At 51.9% G+C, this 17805-nt stretch overlaps 3 protein-coding genes and 1 long non-coding RNA gene across 11 annotated transcripts; 1 reads left to right on the plus strand and 3 right to left on the minus strand.

The window, feature by feature from the left end:
• Positions 1 to 47: 47 nt before the first annotated feature.
• Coasy (Coenzyme A synthase) lies at positions 48 to 4217 on the minus strand. 4 transcript variants are annotated; one of them, XM_013357116.4, is made up of 10 exons: positions 4061 to 4217; positions 3351 to 3731; positions 2106 to 2320; positions 1741 to 1872; positions 1418 to 1607; positions 1269 to 1333; positions 1032 to 1116; positions 762 to 859; positions 509 to 655; positions 48 to 411 (listed from the first exon to the last, which is right to left on the minus strand). In XM_013357116.4, the coding sequence occupies exons 1-10, from the start codon at positions 4149 to 4151 to the stop codon at positions 349 to 351; spliced, it is 1467 nt and encodes a 488-aa protein (XP_013212570.1). In that variant the 5' UTR covers positions 4152 to 4217; the 3' UTR covers positions 48 to 348. The 4 variants fall into 4 exon arrangements, with proteins under 4 accessions (XP_013212570.1, XP_005321937.1, XP_040124693.1 ...); XM_005321880.5 differs by having other exon boundaries at positions 3021 to 3731; XM_040268759.2 differs by lacking the exons at positions 48 to 411; positions 762 to 859 and having other exon boundaries at positions 504 to 699; positions 3021 to 3731.
• A 68-nt stretch (positions 4218 to 4285) lies between these two features.
• Positions 4286 to 6944, plus strand: LOC110597802 (uncharacterized). Its single transcript, XR_002483576.3, has 2 exons — positions 4286 to 4427; positions 5072 to 6944. It is a non-coding gene; the product is annotated as an uncharacterized LOC110597802 (long non-coding RNA).
• Positions 6945 to 8705: 1761 nt separating this feature from the next.
• Positions 8706 to 10822, minus strand: Hsd17b1 (hydroxysteroid 17-beta dehydrogenase 1). Of its 3 annotated transcripts, none has more exons than XM_078041999.1 (6): positions 10377 to 10822; positions 10128 to 10295; positions 9805 to 9948; positions 9620 to 9713; positions 9029 to 9203; positions 8706 to 8944 (listed from the first exon to the last, which is right to left on the minus strand). In XM_078041999.1, exons 1-6 carry the CDS (start codon positions 10471 to 10473, stop codon positions 8726 to 8728), a joined length of 897 nt encoding a protein of 298 aa, XP_077898125.1. In that variant the 5' UTR covers positions 10474 to 10822; the 3' UTR covers positions 8706 to 8725. The 3 variants fall into 3 exon arrangements, with proteins under 3 accessions (XP_077898125.1, XP_005322048.1, XP_021579927.1); XM_005321991.5 differs by having other exon boundaries at positions 9805 to 9984; XM_021724252.3 differs by lacking the exon at positions 10377 to 10822 and having other exon boundaries at positions 9833 to 10266.
• A 137-nt stretch (positions 10823 to 10959) lies between these two features.
• On the minus strand, positions 10960 to 17779 carry Naglu (N-acetyl-alpha-glucosaminidase). Of its 3 annotated transcripts, XM_078041995.1 has the most exons (7): positions 17353 to 17490; positions 16942 to 17011; positions 16371 to 16518; positions 15623 to 15769; positions 15248 to 15333; positions 14008 to 14264; positions 10960 to 12475 (listed from the first exon to the last, which is right to left on the minus strand). In XM_078041995.1, the coding sequence occupies exons 3-7, from the start codon at positions 16431 to 16433 to the stop codon at positions 11190 to 11192; spliced, it is 1839 nt and encodes a 612-aa protein (XP_077898121.1). In that variant the 5' UTR covers positions 16434 to 16518; positions 16942 to 17011; positions 17353 to 17490; the 3' UTR covers positions 10960 to 11189. The 3 variants fall into 3 exon arrangements, with proteins under 3 accessions (XP_077898121.1, XP_077898119.1, XP_005321936.1); XM_078041993.1 differs by lacking the exon at positions 16942 to 17011 and having other exon boundaries at positions 17353 to 17779; XM_005321879.5 differs by lacking the exon at positions 16942 to 17011 and having other exon boundaries at positions 10960 to 12400; positions 17353 to 17777.
• Positions 17780 to 17805: the final 26 nt, after the last annotated feature.

Below are 17805 nucleotides of genomic sequence, written 5' to 3' on the forward strand. Positions count from 1 at the left end.
ACTTTAGAGACGCTGGAGCAGGAAGCAGACACCATACAGGCAGCACCTGTAGACATTCACCTTTAATTCTGTTAGAAATTCCAGTGTTTGCCCTGACCCCAGTCAGTGGTGGGCATCAGACATTTGTGGGCAAGAATAGGGATGGAACTCCTCGATAAGCCACATCTTTACTGTTGATTAAACGTCAGCATGCTGCATAGGATTCCTACCAGGCCCAGCCATGTCCTGCACAGCTTAGCTTGAAGCCCTCTAGGTCTGAGACTGGAAGAGCATCAAGGTACCCATTCCTCCACACCACTGGTTCCCATCTACTCCAGAGGCCACTGTGGTCCCACAGAGAATTCATTATCAGTCATGGGCCTGAGGAGTTTTGGCTATGCGCTTCTGCAGGAGATTCCAGGCTTTTTCCACCTTCCGACAGTCCAGGATATTGGAAGAAAGGACAACGTCAGGCAAACACCCACTGGACATTCCCTCCCCACAACCCTTTCTTTCCCTGGGCATCAACCTGGAGTTGGGTGACATGCGGCTCCCACAAGGTGCTCAGCACCACGTGGCTCTGGTCCACAAGCTGCTGCCCACTCATCTGGCTCTGTAGCCTGCTTTGAGCGGCAGCTTCACTTAGGCCATCCCTCTCCACAATGCGTCGTACAGCCTGGGCACAGACGAGGCATTTGTCAGGAAGGATCCCAGCTCAGCCTGCTGGATCAGAGCAGGATACCATCTGCAGTAGGGATGGGGTAAGGGTGGGGTCCAGATACCTCTGTCTCAGGGATGACAACGGTCCACACCTCATGTACCATGTTCTGCCAGCCGGCTTCAAGCAGCATGGCGGCATCAATCACACACACATCCTTTCCTGTGGGGAGACCCCAGTCACTGCCAGCAGCACTCTAATGCTGACTATCAATCAGAGGCCCACAAAAACAAGTCCCAGGAAAAGTGGATAGCCATGCTGGGGGCAGGGAAGCTCTCGGGAAGAATCTGCTCAACACTCCCCTTCAACTGTTCCCATCATCCCTCCCACTCACCCTCAGCCACAGCTAGATCCATCTCCTCTCGGGCCAGCTTTGCAATAACTGGCCACACAATGTCCGTGAGTATCTTCATCTGCTTCTGGGGAAGGGATAGAGGAAGTAGGCAGAGATTACTTTCCCTGAGTGATGGAGCCAGCCCAGGAGGTGGGAGTTGGGAACAAATGAGTAGAAATCCAAATTCTGGGTCAGAATTTAGGAGGAGCTAAAGAGCCCTGAGAGGTGTGTGTTTACCTTGTTTCCAAACACCCGACTGCCTAGGATCTTCCTATTGATGATGCCATCTTTATGGAGAATATCTGAGTGACAGAGAAGGAGGACTAAGCAAAGAGACCAAGCCATCTCCTCATTTCAAGCCACCTCTAGCCCTCCCCAGTTGTTACCTGTTCCAAAGGCCTCCACCACAGGTTGGTATGCAGGGCCACTCGGGGCGTAGGCCCGATGGCCCAAGTGGTCACTGTCGATGACAAATGCCCCCAGGCCTTTCAGCCGCTGAGCTATTGAGCTCTTCCCAGAGCCACTGATGCCAGTCAGCCCAATCACGTAGAGACCTGAAGGGAGCTCTGGCCTCTTCTGGGGTAGATGAGAAGGAACCCCATAGTTACTAGGGCCCTTAGGTTCATGCTTGAGGCTGAACCCCTCAAATTTTACTCTCCAGCATTTCCAGCACGCCCAAACACAAGTGAAAGAGGAAAGGTAGGCTTACATTTGGAGGCCGAAGCAGCTTTCCCAGCAGTCTTTGGCGGGCGTTGGAGGAACTGACTTTTTCTTCTTCATGTTGCTCGTGGCTTTCATCCTTCACCAGCTGGATCTGATACAAGGCAAGCTCCTCCAAGTCCTGGGGTAAAGGGGGAAGGAGGAGAAGAGTGAGAGGAGGAAGGAAGAACCCAGATCCCCTTTATCCTCTTCTACCTACCCAAGGAAGGGAAGCTGGGAACCAGTTTCTTCCTGCTTCTTCCCACCACCCTGACCCCTCTCTTCCCTCCTCTGGAACCATGGTACTTCCAACAGCACCCCATAAAGGTTTTCCCCCTTCCCCTCCACACCCTCTGCCAGTCTCCCAGGGGTTACATTCTCAAGGCGGAAGCGGTTGGCGGCCATCCCCCCACGATAGGTCTCCTCGCTGACCACCAGGAACTCCAAGGAGGGGTCAGAGCCAGCAGGCCCATAGGGGTCCAGTAGGGGGATGACATCAAAAGTCAGGGAGGGCTTGATGTCCACCAGGAACTCACTCAGATGTTCCACACGTTCTGCATAAGGCTGGAGCAGCTCAGGGAGCAACTTGCCTGGGGAAGGAGCCCAGAAAAACAGTGAGGCTTTTTTACTGGGGAAGAAGAGTGTGGGCCTGTTTGGGGAAGAGTGTCCCTAGGCCCTGTATCTCCAGAGGAGGGTGACAGGAAGAAAGTATTAAACTGGGAGTCTGTTGCAGGGGAGGGACATGAAGGGGAGAAAATGGATGAGCACCATAGTCTCTGCAAGGGCTGGCATGAGTCCAGAGAACAAGCCACCGAGAGATTACTCCAGAGAACTATGCTAAAGGGCATCAGAGTTAGAGAATCCCAAGAGCCATGCCATCCTTGAGTTCATTCTTACTGTCTGTAGCACTACTACCTTACAATTCATTTATCTGTTTATTCCCAGTGTCTCAAATTTTACAGTTGATCACCTGGAGAATCTTAAAAGTAGATTCCTTAGTTCCATATTTGGGAGGTCTAATTGGTGATTGAACCACAAACTAAGAAAGCTTCCTCAATACAATGAACCAAAATGCATTCTGCTGTCATATATATATATCTAATTAAAATTAATTAATTAATTAACTTAAAAAAGAAAGCTTCCTCAGCACCAACTGTCAAGCACTGTGACATTTGGAATGGGTGTGAACTTATAGCCCTACCTTTCTTGATCTTGGCATTAACGGTGGTGGTTGGGGGAGGAAATTTGGGGAATCCTCCACTACCCTAATGCAGGGTCCCTCTCACTCACTCTTTAACAGATCTTTGTCTGCTACTCCCACCACAAGCTGCTCCTGGGCCAGGATGCATGCAACACTGAGCAACACCTTGTGAGCATTGTGCAAGCGGTCAAACGTGCCACCCACAGCCCCACGGTGGTAACCACGCACAGGCTGCTTTGGAGACCTAGCCACAGGGGAAGCTGGCCTAATGGTGGAGGATAAGGGTACATCCAGGGACTCCACAAGCAGCATTCCGGTCCCATAATCCGGGTACAGCAGCACTGAAGACAGTTGTGGACAACAGCTGTAACAGCTGGTGGCATAACGTTCTAGCTGTTGCTTAACTGGATTGTACTGACTTCCATCCAGGGTCTGGAAGTCAGTCAGCACTACTTCTGGCGGGTGGGCCAAATTCTGGACTGAGCTGGGCAGTGGAGGGAGAAAGGCGCTCTTGGTTTGGATGTTGGTCAGTAGAATTCTGACGTCCAGGTGCCTGTGGAAGTTGGCGCCAGCGTAAAGGTGCGCGATGAAATCGAGAACCTCAAACGTGGCCTGCACCGGGCTGGACTGGGGCTGGGCAGGGCCCTCCAGGCTCATGCCCGGCTGCAGGTGTACATAGAGTGTGTGATTCACCAGGCGGGCAGCTGAGGTCAGGATAGGAGCGAGGCGAGGGGCCAGGGAGGCCAGTGGCGTCGTCAGCACCAGGAGGCCCGACTGGAATACAGCCATGCTGCCTAGGCCTACGGACAGTCAGGGAGAGGAAATGAGGATGGCTAGGGGGCTAATGGTTGAAGCCGAGACCTGCACTGGACCTTGGACCCAGAAGGAGACCTGGAGCCGGGAGAAGGCCTGGCCGATCGCGCAATGACTTCTCTGAAGTAAACCAAAATCCTGGGAAGGGGGAACTGGAGAGGAATCCCTGCGTCATAGGACTGGGGATCCAGGAACTGGGCCCTCTTACTAAACTGCACTGGGTCTTCAAGAAATCGAAGGAGGGGCCTAAAGGGGGACGCTGAAGTTTAGGTTGGTTCCCTACTAGCTGAACCCCCCAGGCTTTGGTTCCACTTACACCAGCCACGAAGGCTTCCCGAGCGGCGGCCCGGAAGCACTGCCTTTGGAACCACAACTCCGAGGTACGGATACCGAGAGAGGCCAAACATCTCAACTTCGGAACTCAAATCTCACGGAACTCTCGTGAGGTTTCTTGTGGAATGGAGCTTGTTCTGTTGATGAGGCGGAGCTGAGCGCGGAGGTTGTGAGACTGATTAAGTCTTGGCTCCAGATCCATCCGGACTGGGCAGAAAAGGGCAGGCAGGCTTGAAAGCCCAGATGGCGGATTTCCTTCAGCCCTGGAGAAGAGAGATTGGTTTCAACTAGGTTAACCAAAAGGCAACCAGAACTAATATCGACTTGCCTCCTTAATTCCAGTGATAGAGGTAGGGGTCACAAAATTGCACTTGCACTAGGAGAGGCGTTCCTAGAGCCTCCTGGTCCTCCACTCCCAGCCCGAGGATTTTCATTTGGTAGATTACTGGGCAACTTTACCCAAGTCCCATTTCGCACATGGGATGTATGGGACCCTGAATGTTCCAGGGGTACTTAGAGGCCGGTTCTCATGGCTTCTATAGGATGCTCGCCGCACCACGCACCTTAGTGCGCCTGCTTGCAAGAGAGGAGAAGGAGCTCTGTGTGTGAGCTCAGTAGAGCTGCCAGGGTATCTAAACAGGAGAAAAGTGGGCTAGGGCGTGAGACCTAGTGGTAAAGATTTACCTCGAAGTTAATGAGGGCTGATTAGACTGGAGTTTGGAGCGGTGTGGGGAGAAAGCCAGGTTGCTATTAGAAGACTTTTCAGGTAAATTGTCCACGGAAATCTGAAAAGGGAAAGCAATCAATCCTCAAGATTCCAGTAATAGGGGCTGGGGATGTGGCTCAAGCGGTAGCGCGCTCGCCTGGCATGCGTGCGGCCCGGGTTCGATCCTCAGCACCACATACAAACAAAGATGTTGTGTCCGCTGAGAACTTAAATAAATAAACAAATTCTCTCTCTCTCTCTCCCCCCTCTCTCCTCTCTCTTAAAAAGATTCCAGTAATAAAGCCGGGCACTATGGCGCACACCTATAATCCCAGCCGCTCAGGAGGCTGAGACAGGGGGATGGAGAGTTCAAAACCAGTCTCAGCAACGGCGAGGGACTAACCAAATCAGTGAGACCATCTCTAAATAAAATACAAAATAGGGATAGGGGATGTGACTAGGGGTTGAGTGCCCCTGAGTTCAATTCCCGGTACCCTCCCAAAAAAGAGAATTAACCTTTATTTTATTTATTTGTTTTTATGTGGTGCTGAGGATTGAACCCATTGCCTCATCCTTGGTAGGCAAACGCTCCACCACTGAGCTACAGCCCTAGCCTGTCGTATTCTTAAAGCCTCTAAAAGTGTATAATCCCTCAGCCCCACAAATCTGCCTTTGTAGTCAAGGAATGCACAATTGTGAAGCCACAAAGGCATTAAAGGACCAGGATGCTTGCAAGTGACATCTTAAATTGGATTTTAAAGAGAAAACTTGATTTGAAGAAGCAAAGACTGTCTGAGAATGTCCCAAAACATCTGGACAGTCTCATCTGGCACACAACACAGAGTTATTTTTTTCCAGCAAGTGTGTTATTTAGCCCCTCCCATGTTCAGGTGGGGTTCTAAGCACAAGGGATAGAGAGTGAGCAAAAATAACAAAGTGTCTGCTCTCCTGGAGTTTAGATTCCTGTGTGTCTTGGGATGGGGTGGTGAAGTAAACAATTTTTAAAATTTTGTAATATATCTACTGGTGATGAAGGCTATGAAGAATAATAAAGCAGAGTAAGGGGACCATACTGGAGGGAAAGGAATGCTGTTTTAGATAGGGTGTTCCAGGGAAACAGCAAACATCTGAGGGAAGAGAGAGAATGAGAGATCAGGGAAAAAGCAAACCAGACAGAGGAGATGGCAAGTGCAAAGACCCTGAGACAGGATCCAGGGGGACCAAAGAGAATGGATATGAAGAGTGGTGGGAGATGAGATCAGAAGAACATAGGGGTCAGATCACAGCAGTTCTTGTAAATATTGGCTTTTACTGAAATGGAAAGCAACAGAAGGTATTTTGATGAGAAGAATTTCATCTAAAAAAAAAAAAGAATCATTCTGTCTATACTGTGGAAAATTTTACTGTTGGAGGGCAAGAGCAAAATCAAGAAAATCACCTGGGAGGCTACTACATAGGCAAGAGAGATGATAGTGTGAGGAACAGGATGATTTCCCAATATGCTTTGAAGATTGAAGATATAGGGTGGAGTTGTCAGTATTTGCTGAAAGACTGATTGAAAGATGAGGGGAGCTGGGTGTGGTGGCGAACGTGTGTAATCCCAGCAGCTCAGAAGGCTGAGACAGTAGAACTGCAAGTATAAAGCCAACCTCAGCAATTTAGCCAGACCCATCTCAAAATAAAAACTAGCTGGGCACAGTGGCACACGTATTAATCACAGCAGCTCGGGAGGCTGAGGCAGGAGGATTTCGAGTTAAAAACCAGCCTCCAATTCAGTGAGACCCTGTCTCTAAATAAACTACAAGACAGGAGGGGTTGGGGATGTAGCTCAGTTGATAGAGAGCTTGCCTCACATGCACAAGGCCATGGGTTCAATCTCCCCAGCACCAAAAAAAAAAAGGGCTGGGGATGTGGCTTCCTTGGTAAGTACCTCTAGGTTCACTTCATAGTGTTAAAAAAAAAATGGGGTTGGCTGCAATTAAGTAATAATTCAAGGTTTTTGAATTGAGCATCTGGACAAATGGAGTTGTCATCACACACTGAAATGAGGAAGACTGAAGGAGGAGGAAGTATTCCCCAATCATCGAACACGTTATGATTACTAGATATCATGTGACATTGAGTAGGCAGCTGGAAATATAAACCTGGTGTTTGCAGGAAACGATGAGGTTGGAGATATGTACATTTTTGGGGTGTTGTGGGGGGCATTAACATCTAAATGGTATTTGAAATCATTCCACAATGTAGATTATTGAGAATGTGGATATATGAAATATAGAGGGGTCACACTTAGACTCTCTTACCACCTGTATGTTTGCTTGTTCACTCTCACAGAAGTGCAAAGGAGAAGCCTGGGGTGGGGGCAGGCTCTAAGAGCAGATCCCATGCCTCAGAAATTCATACCACCTTGGCCCTCTGCCCTTCCCAAGGACTTCCTGGATGCTGTAAGGACAGCAGATTCATCTGGGCCTGCAGAGCAGGGAGACCAACAGGGGCAGGGTAGCTGAGACTCCTTCCTCCAAGTTGCAGAGGCAACCAGCAGTCCAGTGGGCCAGAGAAAATCCTTATCTGGAGGACAGGTCAGAATGTACTGCCACCTTCCCCTGATGTCCCACACAGAGGCCCAAGAACCACGGTAGGTTTCTCTACTGGTCCTTCACTTCCTCTAAGACATGACCCCCCAACCTAGTCCCTACCTCAGTACCACCCCCTTCTGGGACACTCCTGCCCCTTTCCCCTGCCTGTCATCTCCTCTCCTCACTTATACCTGTTCTCTTCGGCTCCCTACCTCTGCCCGTCCCCCATCAGACCTCCACAGAAGTTAGGAGATTGGCTTCTATGGTTCCTGCCATGGAGCGCCCCTCTATAGGATCAGGAAGTATAGACCACTGAACACACTAGCCAGGACTGAAGCCCCAGCTGTACCTCCTGGGAAGAGGCAGCCTTGGGGCTGGTGGGGACCTCTCTGCTGAAGAGTTCAGTTTGAGGCAGGGGAACAAAGAGGTACTCAGTGGGGTGTCCCTTTTGCTTTATTTAGCATAGTGGGGGTCTAGCTCAGTAGTAGAGTGCTGGCCTAAGTCAGCACTGGGTTCCATCCCCAGCACTGTAAACAAAACAAAACCCTCCACACTAGCACTTCACAGCTATTATCTCACTTGGTCTTCAACCCATGAGAGAGATATTGAACTCATTTTACAGATAAGAACAGATTCAGGGCTGGAGTTGTGGCTCAGTGGCAGAGTGCTCACATGTGGGAGGGACGGGGTTTGATCCTCAGTATCACATAAAAATAAATAAACAAAACAAAGATATTAAAAAAGAAAGAGGGCAAGCTGGGGATGTGGCTCAAGCGGTAGCGCTCGCCTAGCGTGCGTGTGTTAAAATTCTCTCTCTCTCTCTCTCTGTCCCCCTCTCTTAAAAAAAAAATAAATAAAAAAGAAAGAGGGGCTAGGATTGTGGCTCAGTGGTAGAGCATTTGCCTAGCAGGGGTGGGACCCAGGTTCCTCAGCACCACATAAAAATAAAGGCCTTGTGTTGTGTCCATCTACACCTAAAATAAATATTTTAAAAAGAAAGAAAGAAAAGTAAACAGATTCAGGGTAGGTAAGGGCATTGCCTGGGATTCCCTTGAGTAATAAAGGCCAGGTCACAACCGGGCTTTCTCCAAACTTGAGTCCACCTAATTTCCACTACTGCAGACTTCCCTTGGGCATCCAGAGACAGTTCTAGTATGCAGGCAGTCCCCTGGATTTGAGGCGTGACCCCGTGTTATCTCCCTCTGCTGGATATCTGTCTCCACATAGGTAGAACTGGGGCTCCGAGAATTTGTCCTGATCATTCACCCGCTGCGCACCGGCGCAATGCAGCTGCCACCCCTGCGCAATCCCCTTCACATCCTGGGAGGCAAAGGAGGGCGCGAGGAGACAGTAACAGACAAAGCCTTTATTTCGGGGCTGCAGGAGACGCACCGAGCTCAGGGTCCCCCGGTTCTCTGGTCCCAGCTGCCTCGGCAGGCTGGTCAGCGAACACAGCATGGTGCATGGCAGTCACGTAGCTGCAGCCACTGGGGTCCTCGAGGCGCAGCCGGGACAGGGGCAGGAAGCGCTCGGTGCTGTAGTAGCGCAGGGATGGCTTTGGGGCACGCAGCGCAGTGAGGAAGACCTGCCGGGCCGGAATAGAAGCGTGGGCTTGGATCACGTTGTGCCTCCCTCTTCCCTGCCTCCCTGGGTCCCTGAGAGCACCCACCTCTGTCACCTCCTCTGGGTCCTGCGCCTCACGGATGATCTGCTCGCAGTGGCGCTGGTAGAGTGAGAAGAGGTGGCGGGTCTGGGCATCTGTGTGACTCAGCGTCCCTCCCGGGCCGCCCTCTAACTTTTCATAGAAGGCCGTGTGCACTGGACCGCACTCGATGAGGCTCACGCTGCGGACAAGAGCGGCGAGTTGGCGGAAGCGGACATCAGGGCTGGCCTGGGTCCGCGGAGAGGATAGCCGCTGCGCGCAGGCTGCTTTGCAAAACCGAAGTGTTTGCGAAGCGGCTGACTGCCCGAGAAGTGCTCCCGTGTCCACCTGAGGCTTCGAGGGAGACTTTAGCGATGGAATTTGAGTCTGGGTGGGTAACTAGAATGGTGTGACCTCTGTGGACCTGTACTTTTCCATCACAATACCGACACTTCAGTCGGCAAGTGAATGAGATCATGTGTGTCAAAGGCCCAGCACAGTGTCTGCCACACAACCACTGGAGTCTGGGAAGGAGGGCCGGGGACCCACCGGAGAGCGACCCCAACAAAAATCCCTGGGCTTGGGTTTCCAAGGGTTCAGAAGTTTCAGGTGACTTACTGGACTCCAAAGGGCAGCAGCAGAACCGCCAGACTCTCGCACAAACCCTCAAGCGCGAACTTGCTGGCGCAGTACACTGCGTTGAAGGGAAGCCCTTGGAAGAGAGGCGAGGTCGCTGAGTTCCGCAGCCCAGACCTGCGTCCAGGGAGAGAGCGGCTGGGGGAGGCCCCGCCCCTTCTACTCACCCATCAGGCCTCCCACGCTCCCAGTCACCATTATGCGGCCTGAGCAGCGCCGCTTCATGTCCGGCAAGAAGGCCTGCAGTGTTCGCACGGTCCCAACCACATTCACGTCCAGCACCGAGCCCACGGCGTCCAGCCCGTGGGACTCTAGGGGTCCAAGAAGACCCCGTCCCGCGTTGCACACTGTAAGAAGAGAGGCCCGCCCTAGGCGACCAACAGACCAGTGACAGCCCCAGATTATCCCCCAGGGTTCCCTGTGCTTGGGGCATTCTGGTTTGGGCTCTGGACAACGATGGCTCTTGTACACATTTCGGGGGGAGGCTCACCCAGCACATCCACACGGCCCTCGGTCACGCGTGCCCGGGCAGCAGCCACAGAATCTGAGTCCCTCACGTCCAATTCCAGCGTCTCCAGCGAGTCGGAAGGGCATCCCCGGGCCCGGGCTGCCTTCCACAGCTGGCCTTGAGCCCTCAGGTCCCTCATCGTGGCATACACTGAAGGTTTGGGAGAGGATGAAGATTTGAATGCCCTGCTTACCTCTAGGGGAAATCTATCCATGCTGGCCCCTCTTATACCTTTAAAGCTCTGGGACGGGTCTGAAGCCAGCCGAAGGGCCAGGTGCAGGCCGATGCCCGAGGAGCAGCCAGTGATGAGCACCACGGTGCGATCCATGGGGAGATTCTTGAGAAGCAGCTCAGGAGCAGCAGGTCAGGAGCAGCAGAGCCCTAGGCGCCGGTCTCTGGGCAGGATATCACCTGCTTCACCCCGCCCCTGCCTGCAGTGCCCCCACCCCTTGTTGTGTCTCAGAGGCAATCTCAAGGCTGAGAACTCCCCTAGTCCCTGACTGGCTCTCCCCACCCTGCTCTGGATCAAAGCAGAGAAAAGGCCACTGATTTAACACCAAATTTCCCTAGTTGCTGGTCAGAGGGAGGGCAAGCAGGAGGGCACTGAGCAGCACCATGGGTAGACTTCCTGGATATGTCTGTGCTGTAAAAGTAAATGCTGGGGGTGGGGGCATTCTCAGTACAAAGGCCAGGGGTTAGTATTAAGCATAGGGGGGCAAAAGCAAGGGAGGTGGGGGGAGAACTGGCCCCACACCAGGGTCCATGCTGTAGCCCAGACATCTTGGCAGTGACTTTTTCATTCTGACAGACCCAGGCTGATTCATGAGTTTATTACATTGACAGAAAACAGCACTTTAATCCCAATTTACGGATGGTGGTAAAGGGTAGTTCACTTCCCTCCAAGCTACCCATACCTGCCCTCAGGCAGGCCTTGACTCCTCCAATGGCTGGGGCTATCTTGTGACACGTATCTAGCTCCAGGCTCTAGAATCTGTCCCAGCCTGGAGTTTGGGAAGAACTGGGGCCCCAGGGATGGTCAGTCTGTCACAAAGAGCCATTCACCACCCTGGGGTAATATTTGAGGAAGACCTTCTTGGTTAGGTCCACAGTATCACCTTGAGGCTGACTGGAATACCTCTTTTTGCTCAGAACAAAGGACTTCTCCAGCTGGAAGACATTTTTGTCAAATTCCTTCTGTTTAAAAGGTACACTCTGAGCCAAGCTGCCTGCCAGTGTCTCTAGGAAGAGGCGCCAACGTGGAGCATAGTAATCTTCTACCAGTCCTGCCAATTGTTTGTTAGCATAATCTAGGATGTTGCCCTCTGGACCCCACAGTGTCAACTGATAGAGGCTATTCTGCTCATAGAATTGGGCCTCAGTCTCATTGACTGCCATTGTCCGGGCCTGCTCTAGCCAACTGCCCAGCAAGAAGCGTTTGTCAGTAGCCAGCACCTCATCCAGTACAGGCAGAAGTTCATAAGCTAGGATGCCTCCAGCCTGCAGTAGGAGAATCAGGTCCTTCTTCCTGTAGGAGATCTTCACCTCCTCATAGTACAAGCTGACCAACTCTTGGATTGCCTGGCGGGTGATGTCCACCAAGTCATAGCGGAAGGCCAAGCTGGTGGTTAGGTTGGGTGCTGCTTTCAACAACAGCCGCCAGGCCTCAAACACATCCGATCGGTTGTACCAGACAGTGGTATTTATCTTTAGGGAAGGCCGCTTGACCAGTGGGCTGCGATTGTGCCCAACACAGGCCTTACCAGAGCAGTTGTAGACACTTCTGAGCAGTAGCTTCCAGGCTTCCTTTGCATCTTCCTGAGACAACCCATACCGCCGGTCAGCAAAGCCGGTCACCCACGCCACCAAATCTGGCACTGGGTCCTTTCGCCAGCCCAGCTCAGTCATGAGGGTATAGACCACTTCATTCTGGCCAATGCCCTCAGGAGCTATGCCAGTGCCTACCATGGTGGAATTGGGGTAGAGGCGTGCAGCCTGAGGGCCTTGGTTCACAGCCTCCAGGGATCCAAATAGGCCATGGTTGCCCCCGAAATTATGCAGCATGCACCAGATGAAGGGCTGGCCATAGAAGGAGTCTGTGCGGCTATACACAGGCTGGTTCTCGGCAAACAGGTCCAGAACCAGGAGACGGCCCAGGGGCACAGCCCTCAGCACAGCCTTGACCTGGTCAGGCCCCCAGAACTTGGGCTGGTGCTGGAAAAGCCAGCCTTGGAGCAGCCACACGGCATCAGGATCCGCTGCAGTGGTGGGAGTGGGAAGGACAGACAAGAGGGGTGATGAGAGGAGACGGCCAGGGGAGTGCTGAGCCCATTCTATAAATGATGAAAATGGAGGTCCAGAGAAAGCAAATGACCCTGTCATAGGGGACACCTTCCCCCTCTGGCTGCCCCATGGGGAAATATATGGGGACACACCACTACATATTTCCTTCCTCATCCTGCCTCCCCCTAACTGGGAACTCCAGGATAGTGACGTCTTGCTTCACAGGCATTAAAATTGAGATGTTAAGACATAGACTCCTGGGCCCCAGCTTCTGAGCCTTGATTCAGAAGTTCTGGGTTGGGCCCTAAAAATGTGTATATCTGGGGCTGAGGTTGGGGCTCAGCGGCAGAGCACTCTCCTAGCACATGCAAGGCCCTGGTTTGATCCTCAGCACCACATAAAAACAAATAAAATAAAAGGTATTAAAAAAAATGTGGGGGGCTGGGGATATGGCCCAAGCGGTAGCATGCTCGCCTGGCATGCCTGCGGCCAGGGTTCGATCCTCAGCACCACATACAAACAAAGATGTTGTGTCCACCGAAAACAAACCGAGGAATAAATATTTTTAAAAAATTATCTCTCTCTCTCTCTCTCTTTCTCTTTAAAAAAAAAATGTGGGTATCTAGGCTGAAGTTGTGGCTCAGGGGTAGAGTGCTTGCCTAACATGTGTGAGGCATTGGGTTCGATCCCTGGCACCACATAAACATAAGATAAGGGTACTGTGTCTATCTACAACAACAACAAAAATTTTTTTTGAAATGTGCATATCTGATAGTGCTATGGTTTGGATATGTTTTGAGTATAACTCCCAAGGGTTTATGTTTTTTAAAATTTTATCCCCATTACAAGGTATTAAGAAGGTGCAAACTTAATCTCATTATGGTGTCTGCAGATGAGGCTTTGGGAGTAAGCCTTTGAGATTTCATTGCAGTAACTAAAAGTGGACCAATAAGATAGGCTCCAGAGTGGGGCTCATGCCACTGGTTCTAGACTACACTTGCAGCAGCTCTGCTCAAGGAAGACTGAGCCAACCTGCTCTCTTCCTGGATAACATGTAGACCTCCATTAAGCCACTCCTGCCTTGGGCCCCTTCTACCCATCCTTACAAGTGGCAGGAAGGAGCCTGGGGTTCACACTTGTGAAGCAAGATGGATACCTACTAGTTTGGGGTATAAGCCCTAACTCTGGCCTGCACTACCTGTTTTAGCAATGAGGGAAAGATCAAATCAAATCTTTTCAGTAGTTAGCACTTAGTGATTCTTTACAAGCCAGGCATCATGTATCTATGAATTAGTCCCGTTGTACAGATGAAACAACTGAGACACTGGGAGTAAGGTAATTTGTAAGTTACCAGAGACTATTAGTGTCAGGGTTTGTGCCCTAGTTATCTGGCACCAGAGCTCATCTCTCAACCACAATGGGATTAAATGAGATGGCATGTGTGCCTGGGAAACTGTAAAGGGCTGTGTATTACAGTGAGGGGTAGCCCCAGTCTTTCCTCCCATCCCTATTGACCTCTGCCATCCCCATCTACCTGAAGGTCCAGGGGGCTTCCCTTGCCCACCTCCCCAGGGCACCGTACCTGCGATCATGGCCTCATAGACAGCAGTGGTGATTGCAGCAAGGTAGGAGGGCTGTGAAGAAGGAGGTTGCATCTCATTGAAAGTGTCAGCCCCGTAGATGTGGTTGGTACCAAACTCTTTGCTCAGCTCCCATAGGAAGAGGCTCCCAATGAGGGGGAACATGGGGTCTTCTGGAGCCAGAAGGTAGGGGCAGGAGTAGGAGCAGTTGAAATGTCCCCAACTGCTCAATCGGGTGACATTCATCTGTGGGAACACCCTAGTGGAGAGCAAAAGCTCAGAGAATTACTGGAGGCTGACATAGTATTCCTCTTGGCCCATAATTCCTTCCTTACCAGTCTAATTTATCTCTAGTTCCTGGAGTGCATCTTGGTTTCTTGTGCTTCTTCACACACACTGCCCCCTGCCTGGGCATCTTTTTCTCTTCCCTCCTTGCTTATCCTCTTGGTTCTTCCCCACTATTCTTTTAAGTTTTACCTGTCTGGAAAGTTTTTGCTATCCCTCCACCTCCACTGGCTGAAATTTTAAACACATTCCTTGTTCAAGATAAGGCTCAGTACTGCTTCTGCCCTGAGCCCTTTCTGGCCCTCTTCCACAAGAGCCAGTGTACATTCCTGCCCTTATCACTGGGTCATACCCCTCTGCTAGCTTGTCTCTCTTCAAAGACAGAGCCCAGGGCACCTTCACCACTGTATCCCTAGGGCCCAGCAGACAGCACTGTCTGGCAGCCCTGCACAGCTGGACAAAAATCACAGAAGGAATGAGGTTCCTGCTATCACTCACAGTGCAAGGGAGGCCAGCAGTGTGAGTGGTGGGAACCAGGTGTTTGTGGGCACGAAGGAGGCCCCTGGGGGTGTTGGCAAGGCTTCCTGAATGAGGGGATGTTTCAGTACGGCCTTGAAGACTTTTCTAGCCACAGGAGAGGAGTGTATAGTACAGAGAAGAGGAAAAGAGACCAGTGTATCCCCTACTACCACTAATTAGAGCAGCTGCTAGCAAGCACTCTGCCAGGTCATATTCACACCCAAACCCTGATGGTAAAGGTGTTAAGGATCCCATTTACAAGTGAGGAAAATAAGGCACTGGGGAGTCATGGTAATCCGTCCAAGGTCACACAGTTCGTTGGTAACAGTGGCAGGAATCAAACCCAGGCCTGCATCCATAGCTTCAGTATTTAAGTCATGTTTTAACAGAAGAAAAAACTCCATTGTTGAGCTGCACAGGGAGAAGGGAAAGCCTCACCTGGTGAGAGCCTTGGGGACGTGCCCTGCGAATGCAGGTAACACGGGGATCATGCCAAACGAGCGCATCCGGTCCAGGATCCGATGCTGGGAGAAACAGGAGGGGGGCTGGTGAGCATGACCTCTGCAGCCCCATGGGGGTCCCTTACTCACTCAGGACACAGTCACTGTGATCTGGTCAAGAGCCCTGAGTCTGGTCAAAAACCACACCCTCCCTAGGTCTGTGACCTCAACACCAATTCTGCCCCTTTCATTTCCCATTCTTTTTTTTTTTTTTTTTTTGTGGTGCTGGGGATTGAACCTAGGGCCTGCTACATGCAAGTCAAGCACTCTACCAACTGAGCTATGTCTCCAGCCCCCTTTCCCATTCTTTTACCTGTAAATAAATCTGCTTGAGGTGCCAGAAGCGGGACAGGGGGCCACCCCAGGTGTGCAGATTGCCCATGCGCCCCCAGGCCAGGAAGGCAGGACCAGTGAAGTATTCATTGATTTCTGATTCAGTCAGGCCCAAGGCCAGGTACACCTGGGGAAGAGGGAGATCCCTACACATATAAATATATTCATTGACATTTGCCAACTGACTCATTCAACAAACATTCACTCATTGCTTCTCTGTGCTGGAAGCTACAGTACTAAGACAAAATTGGATCACAATCTAGGGAAAACAAATCTGAGTTCACTAAGCTGTCATCTTTGATGTATGGGTGAGGAGATGGGACACAAAGGGGTTTTCCCAAAAACCAGGAAGAAGTCTTAGAAGGGTTCATGGAGCAAAGTTCACCAGATGGAAGGGAAAAGAGCCAGAGCACTTGGAGGTTCCCTTGGAGGCAGATCGAGACTGCTAATATGGGAGAATCTACAGGATCAGGAGACTGGTCTGGGGCGGCAGGTGATAGGGGAGAGAAGCCCTGGGTTCATCAACTGTTTTAGCATGATGCTGGGGTCTAGCTCATCTCAGGAATGGAAGCCTCAATTTCTGAGGTCTGGATCCATTGTGCACTCCACAAACACTTCTGGAGCCCTTATTCTCTGTATGCCTGACACTGCTGGCCAGGGGCAGATGGACAACAAGTGGGGGACATGTGGTGGACAGTAGAGTGTGGAGGGGCTAGGTGGGCACGCACCCGCTGCCAGATGGCCTCCTGACCATTCCAGGCCAGTGCCAGGTTGATGCCATTCAGTGCCATCCAGTCAATCTCTTTCTCCCAGCGGGCCCAGTCCCACCACACGAAGGAGTAGCTTTGTGTGCACACATTCTGGTAATAGCGATACCTGCAGGTGGAGGCAGGAGTTGAGTAGGTTACTGGGGGCAGAGAAGATATTTCCTATCCCTGAGTGTCCATCACCTGGAAGAGCTCAGAGATAGTCTGGCTCTGGAATAACTCCCCTGGCACCCAGTGGAATTGGGGAAGAGTTCCAAATGTGGGCCCTCTTCTGTTTCTTTCTTGGATCCACCCCAGGTGGAGCTGAAGCTTGAATAGTTGAGTTTCTGAGGTGCCTGCCCACTAGTTCCCAATACTCTAGCCTGGCAGATATTTGTAGGAATATATTTCATTCCCATTCAACACTTTCAGAGCCCCAGCTATAGTGTCTATATGGCAAAGTTGGTCGTTGACTAGGAAGTGGAGGGTCCCAGTTTAGGAAGGGGGCTCCCTGCCCCACAATCTGAGGGGGAGGCAGATGTGAACACATCACCTTCATGCAGTGTAGCAAGTGCTAGAATAGAGGTCTGTGAGCAGGGTGGACGTCATTCCTCAGTCAGCATCTTCAAATAGAGTGTAGGGAAGGAATGAAATAAAACTTGCCCATCACAATTATGCACCATCATCGTGCAAACCCTCACAATCAACACTGCTCGGGGGACATCACTGTTTCCATTTTTCAGATGGGCCAGCTGAGGCTCTGAGAGGCTGACATAAGAACGCATGGCTGTTAAAGGTGAAGCTAGGATTTGAAAGCAGAATTATTGGACTCGAAGGCCACCAATTCCTTCTCAGGCTTTCAGTTTTCTGCAGCTCCAGCCAATTGTTGGAGTGAGGCGAAGGGTGGGCGTCCCCAGGGCTGGAGGCTGGAGGCAGCTGCCCCGGAAGCGGTCGGGACCCATACCTGTGGGGCGTGGTCTCAGCCAGCTCTTCCGGCACCACAGGCAGCGGCTGTGGCAGGTGCAGCTGAGAACCCGACCAGACCACCTGGCAGCCACAGAAGTCGCGCAGGTAGCGGTGCAGCCCGGCGGCGGCCGCCACGCCCGTGGAGCCGCGCACCTGCACGCGCGCTCCGCCGCCGCCGCTCAGGCGGTAGGTGTCCAAGCCCGACTCGGTCGCCAGGGCGCGCTCCACAGACACCGAGAAATCGGCCGCCGGCCCGGGCCCCAGCAGCCGGACCACCAGCGCCCGCACGACCGTCTCCTCCCGGGCCTCATCGACCGAAGAGCCCCCAACCCCTGCCAGAAGCAGGAACCCCAGAGCTGCGGCCACCGTAGCGGCCTCCATGGTCTCATCATGGCGGCGCCCAGCCAACAACCAATCCGGGCTCGGGACCAGGATAGCGGAACAGCGGGTG

This window comes from Ictidomys tridecemlineatus, chromosome 3 (genome assembly GCF_052094955.1).
Source record: "Ictidomys tridecemlineatus isolate mIctTri1 chromosome 3, mIctTri1.hap1, whole genome shotgun sequence".
Lineage (NCBI taxonomy): Eukaryota > Metazoa > Chordata > Mammalia > Rodentia > Sciuridae > Ictidomys > Ictidomys tridecemlineatus.

What these genes read in the sequence shown, in the direction of transcription:
- Coasy (XM_005321880.5), bottom strand. Translation starts at nt 4,151, where the DNA reads ATGTTTGGCCTCTCTCGGTATCCGTACCTCGGAGTTGTGGTTCCAAAG. An exon ending in AGCTGCTTCGGCCTCCAAAT is followed by an intron (nt 1,608 to 1,740) that starts GTAAGCCTACCT and finishes CATCTACCCCAG; the next exon opens with AAGAGGCCAGAGCTCCCTTC. An exon ending in GGATCTAGCTGTGGCTGAGG is followed by an intron (nt 860 to 1,031) that starts GTGAGTGGGAGG and finishes GTCTCCCCACAG; the next exon opens with GAAAGGATGTGTGTGTGATT.
- Hsd17b1 (XM_005321991.5), bottom strand. Translation starts at nt 10,473, where the DNA reads ATGGATCGCACCGTGGTGCTCATCACTGGCTGCTCCTCGGGCATCGGC. An exon ending in GGGCCGTGTGGATGTGCTGG is followed by an intron (nt 9,985 to 10,127) that starts GTGAGCCTCCCC and finishes CTCTTCTTACAG; the next exon opens with TGTGCAACGCGGGACGGGGT. An exon ending in CTGCTGCCCTTTGGAGTCCA is followed by an intron (nt 9,204 to 9,619) that starts GTAAGTCACCTG and finishes TCTTGTCCGCAG; the next exon opens with CGTGAGCCTCATCGAGTGCG.
- Naglu (XM_078041993.1), bottom strand. Translation starts at nt 17,735, where the DNA reads ATGGAGGCCGCTACGGTGGCCGCAGCTCTGGGGTTCCTGCTTCTGGCA. An exon ending in GCTGAGACCACGCCCCACAG is followed by an intron (nt 16,519 to 17,352) that starts GTATGGGTCCCG and finishes CTCCACCTGCAG; the next exon opens with GTATCGCTATTACCAGAATG. An exon ending in AGGAGGCCATCTGGCAGCGG is followed by an intron (nt 15,770 to 16,370) that starts GTGCGTGCCCAC and finishes CCTCTTCCCCAG; the next exon opens with GTGTACCTGGCCTTGGGCCT.